Source organism: Actinia tenebrosa, unplaced genomic scaffold (assembly GCF_029948245.1).
Source record: "Actinia tenebrosa isolate PJP-AT-01 unplaced genomic scaffold, QUT_ActTen_1.0 PGA_scaffold10__47_contigs__length_13832649, whole genome shotgun sequence".
In the NCBI taxonomy this organism is placed as follows: Eukaryota; Metazoa; Cnidaria; class Anthozoa; order Actiniaria; family Actiniidae; genus Actinia; species Actinia tenebrosa.
Window position 1 is genome coordinate 10,551,458 of NW_028292570.1, and position 19,940 is coordinate 10,571,397.

A 19,940-nucleotide genomic window follows, 5' to 3' on the forward strand; every position below is an offset into this window, starting at 1 on the left:
GACAAGACTTTTTATCGACAAATCAAAGAGTTTCTCTCAAAACTTTTAATATTTCTATAGATAAGCTTAATTGATTTTAATGCTGCATGAAATATAATCCGGAGAGCAAGTATTACAACAAATATTCGGCCTTTATTTAGCATTATAAATCTTTAACAATTCGGTTGTTTTTAACCAACTATCGTATGTTTTTCGTTCAAGAAAAATACAGCTTTGTTCGCCTCCTATCGCGGGGTCCCATCGGCAAACAAAAGAAGACTTTCATCATAGTTAATGGAGCGGAATGATTTGGAAACTCCATAGAACAAAGCTATTGTTTTGCGTTTGAGGTTGAACCGTACTATCACGTGTTACTGACGGTGCACAATGAACCAAAGCAAGTATGGCTGAAAATATTCATTTCCTCATTATTTTCCTGTATGAACATATTGAAAGTGAAAACTTTCATTCGATGACCACAAACTATGGGGATAAATATTTCCGCGCAGATACAGCTAAGTTACTAGATGATAAATAAGAAAGCATGAAAAAAGGCAATTTCCTTTTCAATAAGCAATTAGTATTAACCATATAGGATTAATTAACAAATAATAAAGTATTTTAGAACGTTTTTTAGGGTTAAAAACTCCTATATTCCCGAATACTATGAACAAACGGAGCAACTCTTTCTTCTCTGTGCACCGTCAACGTCATATAACAATGGATAAAGTCGAACAAAAACATAGAACAATGGGTTTCCCAACCATTCCGCTCCATTAACTATGCTTTCATTCAATAATTTTATATCTTTCTATCGATCATTTATTTAAATATTGAATGAAATATAAAATTGCACCAAATATTTAACTTTTCAGTATTTCGAGCTAGTATGATTATACAAATGATCTGGAATTTGTGTTGTTGAAAGATGTTATTGTATGAAGACCTTGTCTTTCACTTTAAAAAGCTACTAAATATCCAAAAACATCTACAAATGCCAATTTACTAACAAAGAAATTCGTCATTTTATATTTTGCATTGCATTTTGCTTTATTTTTCTATTTTGTCTAAGTTATTTTTTAACAAGTTTATCTAAATCATGTAAACTTTGTTTCTCGAAAACTTTTCGATCGTTCGTGATTCAGTTCCGTATCTTTCTCGCGCATGAAAACAGATGAAAAAAAATCGAATTAAAATCGAATCTCAAAATCTAGTATTTACAGCTTATGGTCAAGCTTATCGAAAAGTAGTTAAGGAATAAAAATATTTTAATGAAGAATTAGGATCAGAAAACTATTTTTTAACTGATGACACATTTGGTTTTAACGTTCAGGGACTTCATTTCACAAGTTTAGTTAGTTAATGATCTCCAGCCAATTTTCTCTCGCTGATGCTACCTAATCATTGATTTTCTTAATTTCATTGCGGTAAAAATACGGTTCTTACAAAAACCTAAACTCTTCATGGATAACCAAACATGGATAACCAAACGGGATCCTATATTACTTTTATAAAAGCGCATTTAACGCATTTGAGATCCGTCCACGAGCGAAGTTTAACTCGGATAAACGAGCAAATACATTTTGGCGGTCAAATAAATGATCGTTGAACCTAGATTATTTGAGAAAACCTTGACGTCTTGTTTACCAGCGAAATAATAATAATAAGACTTGCACGATTATGATATTTTATGGTTTCCATGGCAACGTAGCTGAAATAGCTGAAAACGAAAACAAACTTTTAAAATATTTTGAAATTGAAATGATTCATTTTCATTATGCTGTTGCATTAAGAATAAGAATTGTACAAGAACTAAATTCTGTCATAACTCATAAAAAAGGTTTCTGTCTACCTTAAATAATTTCATTGTTCATCTCCATCATATTGTTCATATCTGGGACTATGTACAAATCATCAACTTGTCTATTGGTACATTCTTGTAGTCTGCACATATCTGTGCGTTTGAAGTCTTTTTTTCACGACAGCTACAGCTTGGTATCTTACAAACCTTTGTACATTGGCAAGGCAGCAACTCTAGTACACCTTTGGGGGCCGGCTCAACACTCATTCAGTCGATTACAATGTCATCATCCTCTTCGCACCATCCTCGTCCTATTGGCGATTGAATGGTAGGACAGCTTTGGCTACTTCGCTTCCATATCGCAGCTTGATATTTTGCGCAAGAAGCGTGTATTCGTAGAGTGTCACCACAGGGTGGCAAAATGTTTGAATCGAGGTCACCCGAGTTCGTTAATACCAGTGGTTCCCGTTTTAGTGGTACAAATTATACATATAAACTCTTGAATGCTTAAATGAACAATTCGCCTTCCGCCAACCCAAAACATTTTCGGTTACTGGCGCACATCAGCGTGCGCGCATTTATATTGGTCGAAATCGTCAGCGTTTACATAATAATACGTTTGATATCCTAAGATTGATCAAGATGGCCGAATCCTTAGAAAAGAGCATAAATCTACTCAACATTGACCTAAAACTAGAACAACAATTTGCTTTGAAATCCTTTTTGCTCGGAAAACACGTCCTGGTTGTTTTGCCGACTGCTTTTGGTAAAAGTAGGAGATACGAAGTCTACACAGCAGCCAAAGATGCTGAAAATTGGAAGCGTGGTTGTGTTGATCATCTATCCCTTGACGAGATCATAAAAAACCAAATAGCACATCTTTTTCAAGGAAATGTTACGAATAAGAATCGCCGTTAACTTGGAAAATTCTTGTTTCACAACCACATCACCACAAGGATAGGCGATCACAACACGAACTCCAGCTTTCTTCTCATTTAATTCGAATGTTTCAATGTTCAAATATCGTTGAACGTTGTCTTCCAAGGCAGCTTAAAGATATTTTCTAAATTTTATTTTGTTTTGAAATTTTTTCTGCATCTTGTACTATAGATGATAAGAAAACTTCACTTTCTTCTTAGGCTAACTAAAGTTTCTTCGGCCTTCTCACATGGCCCTTTGGCGCTGAAAATCCTATATGCCTTAGTTTATTTAATATATATATATAGAGAGAGAGAGATAGAGAGAGAGAGATTGTAGATAGATCAAATAGAAGACATCACTTTAGCTGTTACTCCAAGTTTCACGCTTACGCGATCGTCAGACAGACTTTAATGAAGAATAATCTTACTTAAGTGGCTTACATATACATGGGTGGCGATATCTATATTTAGTGTAATTGTATAAATAAAATGATCATTTGTTCTGCGGCTTTCTGGATTTGTTTTAGGTGTTCATTAAGTAGTACTTGTTCTCAAGGCGGCATTTAGAAATATATTCCGAACTTTTGTTGAGGAGGCTAGTTTTGTTGGCTTTAATAAAGTTTTTCTGTTAGGCAGAGATTACACCTTTTGGAGACGTTGTTGTATGAATTTGCTGAGGCTATTATTGACCAGTTGATCATGTATTTTCTCTTGTCGTCTTTTCGTTTCCAGATGTATTTTGGGAATTCAGTGCTGTTTGCGTATTTTCTGTTCCTAAATGATAGTTTCTGTTGCGTGTGTCGTTGTTTGAATGTACCTTCTGTCAGTCCGATGTCGTAGTTTTTCACTGTGTTGTCTTCATCTGTCGTTACGCGTGATTCGTATACAAGGCTGGTTGAAAGGCAGTTGTTGTCGAGTGGGCATTGCAATTCAAAATATAAAATGATGAATTTCCTTGTCAGTAAATTGGCATTTCTAGATGTTTTTCAAGACAAACTGTTTTCTCAACTAAGGAAATGTATGAGATGCATTTTCTTTCTCAAGAGAAGCGATGATCCGCAATCATACTTCAAGCTGTTAGGCATCCTTTATATTGAAATTACATATAAGATAAGACAGGCATTATTTACCCATAAAATTTTGAGCAATCCTTCCAGAATATCTGATATCTTCAGTGAATCCATAATACCTGTGTCAGATATTCATTCTTACAATACAAGATTTTCAGCTAATAATAATTTCTATAAAACAACGAGTAAGAACAAATTATGGTAAATTTACATTTAATCTTAGTATTCCTAAAATCTGGGAAACAATACCCAACTCAATTAAAAGTCTTCCTTATTCGTCCTTCAAACAGACGTATAAGGAATTCTTACTCAATAATCAATAACAATTATATCATTATATATATACACATGATTATTTAATTTATCTCCTTTTTTGCTATAATGGAAATTTATACTGTTGAATTTAATATCATAGTATTATTATAATATTTTAGCCTTGTAGTTTCTTTCTTTTTTTTCTTCTTCTTCTTTTTCTTCCTTTTTTTTATTTTATTTTTATTTTTATTTTTTGACCCTAAATGAAAATTACGACAGCCAACTAGAAAGCTTTAGCTCCTTTGGCTATCGTACACTTACACCTATTATATGTTAATTATAGTAAAAAATTCGAAATATTATTCAAACTATATATATTCTTCTAATTCTACTATGTAAAATTGAAAAAAACAGTGTAAATAAACTGAAATTGAATTGAATTGAATTGAATTTTGAATATTTAGTAGCTTTTTAAAGTGAAAGACAAGGTACAATTTAACATCTTTCAACAACACAAATTCCAGATCATTCGTATAATCATACTAGCTCGAAATACTGAATAATTTTAATATATGAAAATATTTGGTGCAATTCAATTTTATATTTCATTCAATATTTAAATAAATTATCGATAGAAAGATATCAAATTATTGAATGAAAGTCTTCTTTTGTTTGCCAATGGGACCCCGCGATAGGAGGCGAACAAAGCTGTATTTTTCTTGAACGAAAAACATACGATAGTTGGTTAAAAACAACCGAATTGTTAAAGATTTATAATGCTAAATAAAGGCCGAATATTTGTTGTAATACTTGCTCTCCGGATTATATTTTATGCAGCATTAAAATCAATTAAGCTTATCTATAGAAATATTAAAAGTTTTGAGAGAAATTCTTTGATTTGTTGAAAAAAATTCTTGTCAAAATCTGTGTTAAGTAATATATTATTGTTTGCTAAAATAACACACACCTGACTTCTTGCAGAACATTCCTTGATCTACCTTTGACCATATGAAAGTTTTTTAAATTGTTGTTGGTCTATAATTTGTCCTAAAACTATTTTTTCTGTGCATTTGAGAGCCGCATTTACGAGTAGTTTTTCTTTGACATCAAGCGGGATCCCTGTGTTGTGTACACGGACGTACAGACGGACGGACGGAAGTGACGTCAGGCAAGCCATGAAAAACCAACTCGATGGTTTACCATTTTTTTTCTTAAGTATGGTGCTCCGCTCGCGCGGGCCGAAGGAGCTCCGCTACTAATTTTATATTATTTTATATTTTAATTTTATATTATTTTATATTTTAATTTTATATTATTTTATATTTTAATTTTATATTATTTTATATTTTAATTTTATATTATTTTATATTCTGTAAATTTATCGTAAGTTATGTTCTAGAATAATGTTAACAGTATTTAATGAGATTTATGTAAGATAACTTGAACTGGATTCAGCATTTATTGAAGTTAAAAACCGTTTACACAGCGGACAACAAAGCAAAACAACCTGACAAGAATTCCGCCCTCTTGGATTTACCCAAAATACATGGCGATTGTAGTCACTAACTTTTTACATATTTGTATATTAATAAAACGATTTATTGGAAACGATCGATTTTATTTTAATGTTATGATAGTTCTTCATAATATTTTGATGTAAAATGAGATAAAAAATATAACTTCTAGATTGTGTAATGAGTAGCCTGGCTTTCCCGCAAATTAGCTTTTTTATGGTATCTTTAACTAAATAAATCTACCCTAAAGCTGCTTATGTGAGACGGCTATCATCATATTTTAGATACCACTTATGATAACCTTTAATCCAAATGTACATAGAGACATAATTTGTCCTTCAAAGTGGCAATGAGCAGGTGGGCTCTCGTTTTATTGGTAACTGCAAATAAAAGCCTACTTTCTTTCAGATCAAGATAAGCGCAAGAAAGGACAGCCCCAATGTAAAGTTAGTTATCAATGGTTCAACCTTTTCAATGGAGCCTTGCCTGAAAATTCCAGGTACCTATCATTATTCTTGAAGCTAGCCTATGAAAAACATATCCAGGATTTCCCACGGGTGGAGTTGATCAATCCCCTATGACTTCAATCATTCCACTCCTGAAAGACAAAATTACGTTAGAAATGAACTGCCAATGGAAAGGGTTGTGGAAGGCTTCTTGGTTGCCCACGCTTCTTTTTGTAAAATATAATCAAAATCTTTTTCTAGTTTAGAAATTAATAATTGATAATTTCTGATTTTTTCAAAAAATCCTCTTTTTCTTTTCTTTTTTTTTTTTTTTGTTTGTCATTCTGGTGTTTTCATTCGAAGTATTCATGGCAAAGAGTGTGAAATAACTCCTCAATTTCGACGCCTCAGTTATTCATATTGGCTAACAAAAATAAGTTAGTTAATATGCCAGTTCAAAAATGATTTATTGAATTTATGATTATTAGTAGATGATCTATACTTTTTTGCATAGGAAAGGCTATTGTGTTGTTTCAGGAGGCTTTATTAGGTCACTTGTGCTTGCAGAGGCTATAAGTAAACGATTGATAATAAAGAATTTTAATCTAATGATCGTCATTGGCTGAAAGAGGTTCTCGATACGACTTTTGCTTGTCACGCTTTTAGCACATCAAGAGTGTCATGAGTACAAGTCCCTCAGTTATTCAGATCGTCGAGAGGATACCATTGCAAAAGAAGAAACCTTCAGAGGTTGTGATGATCATCTTTCCACGACCACCTGGTACCGAGTCGTAGATTCTGCTGGACGGCAGTTGGCAACATCGTGTATAGATAGAAAATCGTCTTGCTCAACTAAATACATGGGGTGGATCAATGGCCTACTTCCTTCAGTAGAAGATGGGATAGTTGAACGTCAACTATGCTTTGCCGCAGATGGCAAGTGCTGTGTTGAGGAAACTACCGTAAAGATACGAAACTGCAAGGATTTTTTCGTCTATCAATTCCCGAGAAAAGTTCCAACTTGTCCATCAAAGTATTGTACAGTCTACAAACAAGGTAAGTCCACAGGAAGCCCAAACAGGCTCTGTACCTGCGTAGCAGTTATCGGAATCGGAATATGGCGACATGTTTGAATAACTATTGTTTTGAATTGATCACCTCATGTTCACCTGGAAAAAGTCTCTTAAGATCACATGTATGAGCGGCTAGTTAGGTCGCTAGTCAGTGCAGAGCAATAGTTATTTAAATTGGTCGCAATATTTCGATTAAGTGTAACGCACGTCGTACTGACTCACTTTACTCATGTATGGGAATGGGATCAGACCTTGCTTTGGGTAAAATAGTGTATAATTTTACTTCAAGATAAATGTGAATTGTCCGCAAAACTTGGCTGCCTATGAGCTACACAATCAAAGCAAGACAAAACTTTTGAATACAAAATTATTTCAGCTGACCACCAATCATTATTGAGTAAAACCTCGTACAATGTTCGAAACAACTGAACACGTATAGTGAGGGAAAAAACGACGAAGCATGCTATTTCAAAAATACAGGGCGACGAGACAGCACTTTCCTTGAGCTGACATTTATAAAATAAATGGCAACACAGACTTAACCATTCCGACGATACTACTCGTTCATATGAAGATTTTCTGAATGCAAACTTGTTGTTTGGCCTTTGCATGGTATTTTGTATGAATTTGGGTGTTAAATATTTTGACAAACCGTTTCCTGTTCCTACAGAATGGGGAGATAATCGTATTGGTGTATCTGATAGGAACATCATACCAGATAACACATTTACGGCAAGTTCACAGTGTGACAATGATGAAGCATACTGTATACGACTGACTGGAAAGGTCAGGGGATGGGCACCAAAGACAAACATAGACCCTAATGACTATCTACAGATAGACTTGGGTGAGGTGTTCGTTATCCGTGCTGTAGCTACACAAGGTCATCCTGTGTGGTCATACTGGACTACAGAATACAAGTTATCAACATCTATTGACAATATCACTTGGACTATGTACCAAAGTGGTGGCAAAGTGAAGGTAAGAACACAGTTAGCCCGAGGTAAGTATTCGTATAATACGCGAAACATATACAAAAATTTACTGAAAATCACAAAGTCATGTATACATTGATCTCACTTGTTCATTGTCCAGTTTACTTTTTTTTTTTTAATTAAAACCAAACCAAACCACACCAAACTAAAAACACATCCATAAGCGTTATCTAAATAAATTCATCAACATCATTATAACCGTAATCAAAAAGTCCGATTTGTGGCTCTTTTTAAAAAAACTCTTAGATATGATTGGCTGAATTTATCTTCTTGCAATGTGATTGGTCTGGCAGTGTCGTGACCTTGGCTGCGAGTGAGTCGGCTCCGTGTTCGTGCCGTGTTTCGGGTATTTGATTGAATGGAGGGTAAATTATCGCGCAATGTGATTAGTTTGGAGTATACCTTGCAGTGTCACGACCGCGTTTGTGCCGCGAGCTTTAATTTATAAGCAGCTTCACTGAGCGCTGATATGCTAATAAATTAGGTGTTTATCTATATTTTACATACATACTTTATTACTTCGTCCCTTTACAGGGCTTTTCCGAAGCAGTTACAGAATATATATATATATATATATATATAAGAAATCTGTGAATCAATTTTCCGTAAAATAGTGCTCAATACATCGATAGAAGTAGAGCAGAATATTTGTTTGAGAAGAAAAAGTCAAGACAACATTTTACCCTAGAGGCCATAATCTTAGGAAAGTCTTTAATCGCAACACCATCAAGATCAGTTACAGCTGCATGAACAATGCCAAACAAATCATTGACAATCACAACAAGCGCATTTTACATTCACCGAGAGACGGCAAAGACACCGCAAACAACACAAAGGACAAGAAAACATGCAACTGCCGACAAAAGAACAATTGCCCGCTTAATGGAAACTGCCTCCAATCATCAGTTATATACCAAGCCACCGTCACAAGAAAGGACAACAACACTACCGCAACATACATAGGACTCACAGAAAACGACTTCAAAACGAGATACAGAAACCACACCGCCTCATTCCGCCACGAACAGCATAAAAACTCGACTGAGCTCAGCAAACACATCTGGACTCTCAAGAACAGTAATATCAGCTACTCCATTTTATGGCGCGTCCTATCTTCAAGCTCAGCCTACAACAGCTCCAGCAAAAGATGTAACCTTTGCCTTAAAGAAAAGTTTCTAATAATCTATCGACCGGAACTCTCATCATTAAATAAGCGAAACGAACTTGTATCTTCATGCCGCCACAGAAACAAAGCGTTACTACGCAACAGCTAAACTATATCCACTAATTAATTATGTATACTTTTTCTATATAATTGATAGTAACGAATGTTCTTCTCATTAAATCCCCTGAAGAGTGAAGCAATTCACGAAACAGGCTTGTCGGGGAAAATGTTGTCTTGACTTTTTCTTCTCAAATAAATATATATATGAATATATATATATATAAATATATGTATATATATATATATATACAGCGATATGCAGAAATTCTGATCCCACCAAGTATATAGTATATAACTATATCGGGTGCATTATGGGTAATGGACTCGTGGGATTCAAAGCGGGATTCAAGGCGGGATTAAAAGTACCAAAACGTTGGCTGGCGTTTTGTTTAAAGATAAGCTACCTTTCAAAACAAACTCCGCTTGTTCCAACCAGAAAAAGAATTTTCACCCTGCCTAGAACTCGACAGTTATTTTCAATATAAACCGCTGTTTATTTTATGCAATTTTGATTAATACAAACGGCTTTAAATGCAATGATGATTAATATTCAAACTTTCACTCTCGTGAGTGAACTTGTTTTGCATAAAACTGCAAAGATTTTAATAGCTTGAGCCAAAAGAGAGAGAGAGAGACATAAAAGAAAAAGTAACCACAAAGAATCACTAAGTTATCAGAGGAGACTGAGTGGAAGAATATGCCTCTCTTAAGTAAGAATAGCCTACGTTTATCTAGAAATTATATTCAGCCTGTTCATCAACTGAGATTTGACTGAGTTGACGCTCAATAACAATAACACGGTAGACTACGAATAAAGCAAAATATCCTATCCAGAGTAGCTCATGAGCAATTTTTGTACCACTTTTGTCATAAGTATTACCGACTGTTTTGGTTTTGCTGTCCTCGGAGTGATTGATTGTTTTAGAAGGGCACATATAAATAAGCGAAGAACGAGTCCAGAATTGAGCCGAGCTCAAGCGAAACTTCAAAGAAGAGCGACTTCAGAACTGATTTTAAACTTAACCAATTGCAAAACTTCCAATGTTTCACTTTACATCAATAAAACCGCTTACAATATGACATTATTTTCTAATAGTGTAGAAGTATTTAAAAGTAAACACATTCCCGCCTCTTGACTTTAGCGCTGTTCATAAACAACAGTCGGTAGGCCAGCCAACGCTTTGGTAATTACCTTGGAATCCCGCGGGTCTATTACCCATAATGCACGCGATATAGTTATATACTATATACTTTGTTGGATCAGAATTTCTGCATATCGCTGTATATGTATATATATATATATATATATATATAAATGAATGTCGCGTTCTGATTGGTTTGGAGCGCGTGCTTTATGAGAGCACATTGCACACGCGCGCACACTTTCCGTTGCGTCATTCCTATCTAAAATAACGGTTATTGTAATTTGTATTTTATAAAAGAAATAAAAAACTTGCTTGCTGTGCTGTGTGCCGTTATAAAGCACTTGGGGATTGGCAGAACACTCTAGAAGTGTCGAGAAGCACTCCGCTACGCGTCCAACCCCCGCGTGCTTTATGACTAATGGCTGTATATACATATATATACATATATATATATATATACATAACAAAGTATGTAATGTGGTCTATACTGTTGAAACAGTGCTCGATGCGTAGGGATGCAGAGCAATAGATATATAGTAAAGATTGGATTAAAGACGAGACATGTTCACTGTAACTCCGAGTTTCGTGCTTACGCACTCATCAGACAGACTTTAATGAAACATATTCCTATTACTGTGATATTTATATACAAGAGGTGTAATAATTATTTACAAAAGAAGTATTGTTCGGAAAGGAGTTAATTAGCTAGGCCTGGATTTCTATTGTTCATCAGATAGAACTTGTTTTCATGTCGGCATTGGAGATCAATTCGGATCGCTTGTTTAAAAGAGTGTCGCTGTTTGCTTTGATGATAAGTAACTTTTCTGTTAAGCACAGGTCACACCTCTTAGAAATGTTGCTGTATGGTCTGGCTGAAGTGATAATTGTCCATTCTATGTTGTAGTCTTTGTTGTTATCTTTAAGGTCCCAGATGTATTTAGAAAGTTCGGTGCTGTTAGCGTATTTTCTATTTCGCAGAGATAGTTTGTGCTGAGTGTATCGTTGTTTGAATGTTCCTTCTGTCAGGCCAATGTAGTTTTTCCCAGTAGTGTCCTCGTTTGTTGTGACATGAGCGTTGTAGATGATGCTGGAGGAGAGGCAGTTGTTGTTTAGAGGGCATTGATCTTTTTTACGGCAGTTGCATGTTTTCTCAGAGGTGGTGGCGGGATCGGTATCGGTGTTGAAGATTTTCTTGTTGTGTTTGGTAATGGTGGTTTTCATGTTTTCCATGCAGCTGTAGCTCACTTTGATATTATTCTTATTGAAGATCCGTTGAAATCTGTGGTGCTTGGGAAAGTGTTTGTGTATGAGCTTCAGGAAGATGCTTCCGACGTTGGTTTGTACATTCTTGCTGTATGGAGGGTTGTACCAGATGATGTTCCGTTGTCTGTTTCTTTTTGAATGTGTAGATGGTTTATGGTTGTTGTAGGTCAGGGTTTTGGTATATCCGCTGGAATTCAGGGCATGTTCATAGATGGGTTTGGCTTTGTCGAATTCGGTCTTGTTGCAGGATATGTTGGATATTCTACGGTTGATGGCGTCTGGTAGTTGTTTGATTATGTTGGGCGGATGATTCGACTTTGTGTTGATGTATAATGGCTGGTCGTTAGGCTTTCTGTAGGGGCAGTACGTTTCGTTTGCCAGGTCAAAGGTTACGTCAAGGAAGTTAACTATTTTCAGGTTCGTCTGTATGGTGATGTTAAGGCCGTGGTGCTTGAATAGTTTCGTTATGTCCTTTCTGATTCTGTCTGCTTGTGGTCCTGATGTATTCTTGAAAGCAGCAAGTCCATCGTCTCTGTATAGTCCTATGTAGTCCTTCCCGTATTTAGCGCATAGTTTGTTGAGGATGAATAGACCGACTAGCTCACAGATTTCCGCGCCATCGTAGCTCCCCATGGTAACATCGAACATATTGCCTTTCTTCTTGATCCAGGGAGTGCCGTTGTTGAATAGTAGTGATTTGCGGGCGTGCATAATAATGTCAATGTCTCTGGCCGTGATTGTGCAGTATTTCTTGGCGAAGGACAATGCGTCTGTTAGAAGTTTCTCTGTGATGGAAGGGTAGAAGTTTTCAATGTCGAAGATAGCGAATGTATGTTGGTGCTTGTTGGGTATGTTGGAGAACCAGTTGATTACGGACGAAGAGTTTTTCCATTGGTTTAGCGTAGTTTTATTTCTTATAGTTGTGTTAATATTGTCGAGGATCTGTTTGCTTATACGGCCAATTTCACTTTTTGCTGGGTTGATAAGTCTGCAGGTGGGATTGTTCTGGAAGTTGTCTTTGTGGTCTTTTAAGGTTATGAATGCCTGTCGTTCTGCCATGCTTTCTGTTCTGTCTTGAATGTTGAGTTCGAGTCATCACTTCAGCCAGACCATACAGCAACATTTCTAAGAGGTGTGACCTGTGCTTAACAGAAAAGTTACTTATCATCAAAGCAAACAGCGACACTCTTTTAAACAAGCGATCCGAATTGATCTCCAAATGCCGACATGAAAACAAGTTCTATCTGATGAACAATAGAAATCCAGGCCTAGCTAATTAACTCCTTTCCGAACAATACTTCTTTTGTAAATAATTATTACACCTCTTGTATATAAATATCACAGTAATAGGAATATGTTTCATTAAAGTCTGTCTGATGAGTGCGTAAGCACGAAACTCGGAGTTACAGTGAACATGTCTCGTCTTTAATCCAATCTTTACTATATATATATATACATATATATATATATATTTGTTTGAGAAGAAAAAGTCAAGACAACATTTTTCCCGACAAGCCTGTTTCGTGAATTACTTCACTCTTCAGGGGATTTAATGATAAGAATATTCGTTACTATCATTTATATAGAAAAAGTATACATAATTAATTAGTGGATGTAGTTTAGCTGTTGCGTAATAATGCTTTGTTTCTGTGGCGGCATGAAGATACAAGTTCGTTGCGCTTATTTAATGATAATTTGTATCTTCATGCCGCCACAGAAACAAAGCATTATTACGCAACAGCTAAACTACATCCACTAATTAATTATGCATTCTTTTTCTATATAAATGATAGTAACGAATATTCTTATCATTAAATCCCCTGAAGAGTGAAGTAATTCACGAAACAGGCTTGTCGGGAAAAATGTTGTCTTGACTTTTTCTTCTCAAACAAATATTCTGCTCTACTTCTATCGATGTATTGAGCACTATTTTACGGAAAATTGATTCACAGATTTCTTATATATATATATATATATACATATATATACACCGAATCGCTAAAACTTTGACACTTTAACGATATATATACATATATATGTATCCCCCTTTTTTTCTATTGTTTTACCTGGATTTTCAAGGAAAGACAATAGTAAAAAAGGGATACATATATATGTATATATATCGTTAAAGTGTCAAAGTTTTAGCGATTCGGTGTATATATATATATACATATATATATATATACATATATAATATCTCCATTTTTCCTATTGTCTTACCTGGATTTTCAAGGAAAGACAATAGCAAAAAGGGGGATACATATATGTGTATATATATCTCAAACATGTCATAGTTTTAGGGATTCGGTGTATGCATATGCAGTCATTTGCAAAAATTATGGCCGTTTCAAATATAAATACAAGTATATCGAAAGTATATCAGACAGGGCGAGATATCTTTCTTGATATTTTTTTCAGAAAGCCCTAATGATAGACAACTCGAAAAACATATAATGGAGGATATCCCATAATTTTTGATATGCTTTTGATACACTTGTATATATATTGGAAGCAGCCATAATTTTTGCAAATGGCTGTATCTATATATATATACATATATATATATATGAGTTTAAACCTAAGAAAAGCAATATAAATATATAATACTAAAGATACAGCATAAATAACTCAATATACAAATACATTATAGGTAAAAGCCTAAATTATATACACCACTAAAATTCTAATTATTATCTATATCATTATTAAGAAATTCATTCAAAAGCTCTTTTCGCATTGCATACTTAAAAATCTGCACATCTTTATAAAGTTTAAGCCTATCACTTAAATCATTCCAAAGCTTAACTCCTTGATAATAAAATGAACGTTGACCTGTGGTTGACTTAAGGAGCGGAATATTTAACAACTGGGAACTCCTAGTTTGACGGCCTGAAATGCTAGATCTTTTGACAAACCTCCTAAATCTCCTAAGTAACCTGGGGCCATTCCGTTCATGCACTTAAAAGCTAGAATAGCTTTCTTAAGATAAAGTTGTTTCCTAATTGGTAACCACTTCAGCTTCTTTAGTAAAGGTGTGATGTGATCGTACTTCTTGGCCCCAGAAACAATCCTACAAGTGAAATTCTGCACAGCCTGGATCTTATGAAGAAATAGAAAACGCGCGCGCGTGCTGTATGCAGTCATAAAGCACGTGGGGGTTGGACGCGTAGCGGAGTGCTTCTCGACACTTCTAGAGTGTTCTGCCAATCCCCAAGTGCTTTATAACGGCACACAGCACAGCAAGCAAGTTTTTTATTTCTTTTATAAAATACAAATTACAATAACCGTTATTTTAGATAGGAATGACGCAACGGAAAGTGTGCGCGCGCGTGCAATGTGCTCTCATAAAGCACGCGCTCCAAACCAATCAGAACGCGACATTCATAACAGTTATTTTATAATTGAGATTAGTTTATGTTGTATTACTCCAGACTGTCGAACAATAAAATAATTTACTAAAACCTAAAGCATTAATTAAGATGATTAACGTTTGTCTATCAAAACAATGTTTCACTCTATTAATTTGTCCCAAGCGTGCCATGTAAGATGACGCTGTATATATTATATGTTCATTAAAGGTCAAATTACTGTCCAGAAATACCCCGATGTCGTTTGCTGCATGAGATGGAGTAAGCGGCTTTCCCATGATAGACACTTGGAAATCATCTATTTTTGCAAGCATCTGACGGCTCCCAAATAAGAGTAGTTTAGTCTTATCAGGATTCAGCAGGAGTTGGTTCTACAAGCACCAATCTTGAACCCTCTGTAAGTCGCCACTGATCTTGATTGTAGCATCAGATAGATCTTTTGGACAAAAGGAGATCATTAGCTTAGTATCATCTACATAATTCTGTGTGAGACAGTCTTGAGACAGTTAAGGTAAATCGTTGATAAATATGTTAAATAAGAGGCCACCAAGAATACTTCCTTGAGGCACTCCATGTTCCACTTGTAATAGTTTGGAAAGAGACGTGATGCGTACTGCTTGGAAGCGATTTGACAAGTAACTGAGCATCCAAGTTATTGCAGCAGGTGAGGCTCCAAAGTGTTTTAATTTTAGTAACAATCTCTCGTGGTTTATTGAATCAAAGGCCTTGCTCATATCCAACAGCACAATTTCAGTCAGCTTTTTGTTATCAATGGACTGAAGGATGTTATCTGTAGCGTATAGTACGGAGGTCTCAGTATAAAATGGCACTCTCTGCATCCACTTTCACTGCTGGACAGTCTATCATTTGTTTGTAAGTATGATGTAAGTTGGTTATAGGCAGCTCTCTCACAACTCTTGGACAGTAAAGGAAGCAACGAGATTGGCCTGTTATTAATGGACAATTCATGATCACCGTCCTTATGGATGGGTAGTACTTCAGCGATTTTCCATTTGTTTGGGAAGACACTAGTCTCGATGTAGGAATTTATGAGGGCTGTAACAGCTGACAGAATAGCTGGTAGACTATCCTTAATGACCCTTACAGGTATCTTATCATATGCAGGTGCTTTATTAAGTGCAATACCCTTGATAATGGATTTTACATCTTTTTCTTTAACTGCGCCAAAGGTAAACTGTTCCTCAATGTTAAACATTTTGGGTTCAAAGTTAGAGCCAGATTGGTCATAGTTGAGTTTAACAGCCAAGTCGTTAATCTTCTTGACATTGCTCTTCCCAACGTTGATGAAATACTCATTAAACTCTTCGGCTGTTGTTTGATCATCTTTGCTGTAGGTTTTGGCATTTTTTAGACAAACAGGTGCCAGTGGTTTTCCACAGAGAACTTTAATTGTTTTTATTGCTAGATATTTACTCCAATACATGCCTCCTTTGTTCCATTCTTATTTCTCTCTTGGCTTCTCGGTTGAAGTTCTTGAAAGCATTCCAAGCAAGAGGATCTTTAGTCCGTCGTGCAAGCTTTTGGTACTTATCTCGGGTTTTCATTAGTTCATAAATTTGTTCTGTCATCTTCCTCAAAGCTGAGTGTTCATCTAGGAAATCCAGTAATAAGGAATTGAAGGCAAACAGTTTATCATCAAGTTCATCAAATGTATCCATTAAACTCCAGGGTATTTTCTCCACTTCTGTCAGGAAAGAATCGGGATTATAGGTCTTGAAGCTTCTGGTATAAATATAAGATGGTTTAGTTCTGTCCTGTTTAAGTTGAAGTTTAGCGTAAAAAAAGGTCGTGATCGCTGACTGAGCAAGGGATTACCTTGGCTTCCTTGACTTGTTTTATATTTGACGCCAATATGATATCGATTAGAGTTTCAGTTGTTTGAGTGACCCTCGTTGGTGAATTAATCAGCTGTGTTAGATTGAACATGTTGATGAAATCCAAAAGAACGCCAGAGTCAGCTCATTGAGAATTCAGTAGTTTGGAATTAGCATCGCCAAGGATGTAGATTGGATTGTTTAACAGTGAAGCGTTTATGAAACTTGGAGATACAGGGGCGGCGGAAGCTGAAAATCTTTGGGGGGGGGCACTGAAATATTATATTTAACGCTATGTGATAATGACAACTGTTTTGTTGGATTGCAGACGCATGCGCCGTAAAACTATGACTGAGAACCAATATTTTGTGGGGGGGCCAGGCCCCCAAAAAAATTTCGTCCCCCCGGTTCCGCCGCCCCTGAGATAGATCTGAGTCAAAACAGATCGATGGAGTATCAGGTGGCCTGTATATAGTACAAACTACAAAGGATTTAAGGTTCCGGACTTGAATTTTAATCCAAAGTTGATGGAAACCAGTATCAGATACCCTGCTATTATCTTGGAGAACTTCAGCTTTGTAAGGCTTCAAAATATATGCACCCACTCATCCACCCTCTTTCTTCCTGGTCGGATCTAGGCGGAAAAGGTTGTATCCTGGAATCTCCAGTTCAAGGTTGGATACTACATCTTTGAGGCATGTTTCGGACACAGTAAATACATCATATTTATACTTTAGAATTATGTCGTTCACGAGGAGAAAATGCTGTCGGTTCTAGAAAGAGCGAAAGTTCAGATGAGCGATTTTTATGTTTCGGTTATTTGCTGTATCAATTTCTAGATTTTGAGATGAACTATCTGCTTTAGATTTCCCGGTTCCGACATCATTGGGGCCTGGATTCGTCTCAACATTCGCATCTTTAATGACAAGTTGTTTTATTATTCTTACTTTGTATATAGCTCTTATTAACCGAGTGCGAGAATTAAAAAGGTACTGCCCACTCTCCTGTCCAAAAATGCATTCAAATTCAAGTGAGGATGAAATATTACTGAAATATGGAAATACTTCAAGAGCGGATGGGCCTAGAAACCTGCTTCAAACGTTAACGAAAGAAACCACTGGCTTCTAGATCTTCACCCGATCGATTTATTAGATAAGTTCAAACTTGACGTTGTAAGCTTACTGAAATAACAAATTTATATTAATTCTTCTTGTAAAACTATCTTTATTTCATTTACTGACTTAGCTATTCGCAACCTATTAGTTCGTAGTTCGACCTAGTTTTTTGTTTGTCATACAAAATCACTCAACTAGTACCGTGTAGAGCCTTGATCGAAAAAATTGTCGCTTACAATTTAATAAGTTTTACATTAAATGTTGTGACTTTTAGATTCCTTATGATTTTAGAGTAAAATAAAGTTATCTTTTTAATTTATTAAGGTTTTTTGGCGATTTTCATCCATAGATATTTTTTCATAACGAAGATTTTAATGTTTTAAAAGATCATAAGTCAGTACACTTAGTGAACCATTTCATTTTTCGGTCCGTACCGTAAGTTATGGACCGCAAATTAACCAATCATAGCGTGTGAAATTACCTTGCCATATAATAATACATTTTATTTGACGATTATTCGCCGAAGGCGAAGTGATTATCGGTGAAATATCACTGAGCCTGAAGCGAAGAATTGATTTGGTATAATTTTAGACCTGAATATCAGAGAAAAGACGAAATTCGGGATTTAAAAAAGCATTTTAGTATTAATACCTCATTGAAAAACTTTAAGAAATGAATTCCTCATAATCACTGCTCGAGCAGTGGTTATTGTCATCGTCATCATTATTGTCATCATCGTCATAATCACAATAATGATCATCACAATCATGATCTTCATCATCATCATCATCATCGTCGTCATCATCACCGGTAGTATCACTGTATTTTCGACATTCATCAAAACATACAATTAAAACATAATAAAACATGTTTTTTTAATGTAATAAATGATTGTCTGTATGTATCTTCAGCTATTTTCTGGTAACAAAGATCGATATGGTGTTGTTAAGAATACGTTAAACGATACTCGAACTCTTGGCAGGCTCATTAGATTCATACCGACGAAAGGCTACAGATGGAAAGTACTACGTGTAGAAGTGTATGGCTTTAGGAAAGGTATTAATTTAAATAATTTTTTAATATTTTTTTTTAATACTTCTATAGCGCTAAATACCTTACATATACAAACTAATGCGTTGAGATAAAGTCTTATTTATGTGGTAGAAAAAAGGGAATATAGTGAGGAAGGGAGCGAATTGAAAAGGAGAATATTTTTGAGCGAGCTGAAAATATTAGTAACGGTATCGTAGCTTGCGAAGCCTTCCTCCGATTGGGAAGTTAGGGTAAAGGAGGGCCGCTTCGCAGGCTACAGTATCGGAAATGATATTGAATATTTTAAGAACAGAACTACACTTTTGAGTTTAACATACATGTTTCGGCAGTGACCTCTGCCATCATCAGTGGATGTATGGATGGATATTGAATATTTCGTTTTCTGTTGACCTCTAATGAGATTTATGTTTAAGATCTAGAAAGCTTTAAGTCAAACACTCAGAACGAATGGGATGGCTGGTTAAAAGGACGTGATGTAAAAGTGCAATGGGAAGTACTGGATGAAAACTACTATGAAAAGGTTGCAAATACTATAAAGGCGTCGACAAGATCAGAAGGTAGGTCTTGTTATTGGTTACTTCGTAATAAATTCAAATAAATGTGTAAAGGGTATATCTTTTTGGAATATGGGGTAGAATATTAGAATTATAACGAATGAATGTCACAGTCACTATTTCTGATTAGCTGATGACGGAGAAAGAGCCTTGTTTACATAACTTTAAACTATTTTGCGCGCTGGTTGGCTTTTTTTATAATTAAGTAAAAAAACGGACGGACTATTAAGCTGACGACAACGAGGGCGCGCTTTTTCCGTTGGTTGTTTTGATCACCAAAGACGAGAAGTTGTTATCGTTTTAGTTGAAGTTTTTGTTATTGTAAAAAA

General features: G+C 35.5%; 2 protein-coding genes across 3 annotated transcripts in view; both read left to right on the plus strand.

Moving 5' to 3' along the window:
* LOC116286772 (uncharacterized) overlaps positions 1-6,058 on the plus strand; it is a 28,070-nt gene extending 22,012 nt beyond the window's left edge. The window contains exon 8 of the mRNA XM_089026376.1: positions 5,948-6,058. Within this exon, the coding sequence (XP_088882502.1) occupies positions 5,948-6,058 (111 nt within the window). The remainder of the gene's footprint in view (positions 1-5,947) is intronic.
* Positions 6,059-6,715: 657 nt separating this feature from the next.
* LOC116293943 (uncharacterized) overlaps positions 6,716-19,940 on the plus strand; it is a 28,324-nt gene continuing 15,099 nt past the window's right edge. For both annotated transcript variants that reach the window (XM_089026255.1, XM_089026256.1), the window contains exons 1-4: positions 6,716-7,041; positions 7,729-8,039; positions 18,916-19,060; positions 19,471-19,614. In XM_089026255.1, the coding sequence (XP_088882381.1) occupies positions 6,846-7,041; positions 7,729-8,039; positions 18,916-19,060; positions 19,471-19,614 (796 nt within the window). In that variant the 5' untranslated portion in view covers positions 6,716-6,845. The remainder of the gene's footprint in view (positions 7,042-7,728; positions 8,040-18,915; positions 19,061-19,470; positions 19,615-19,940) is intronic.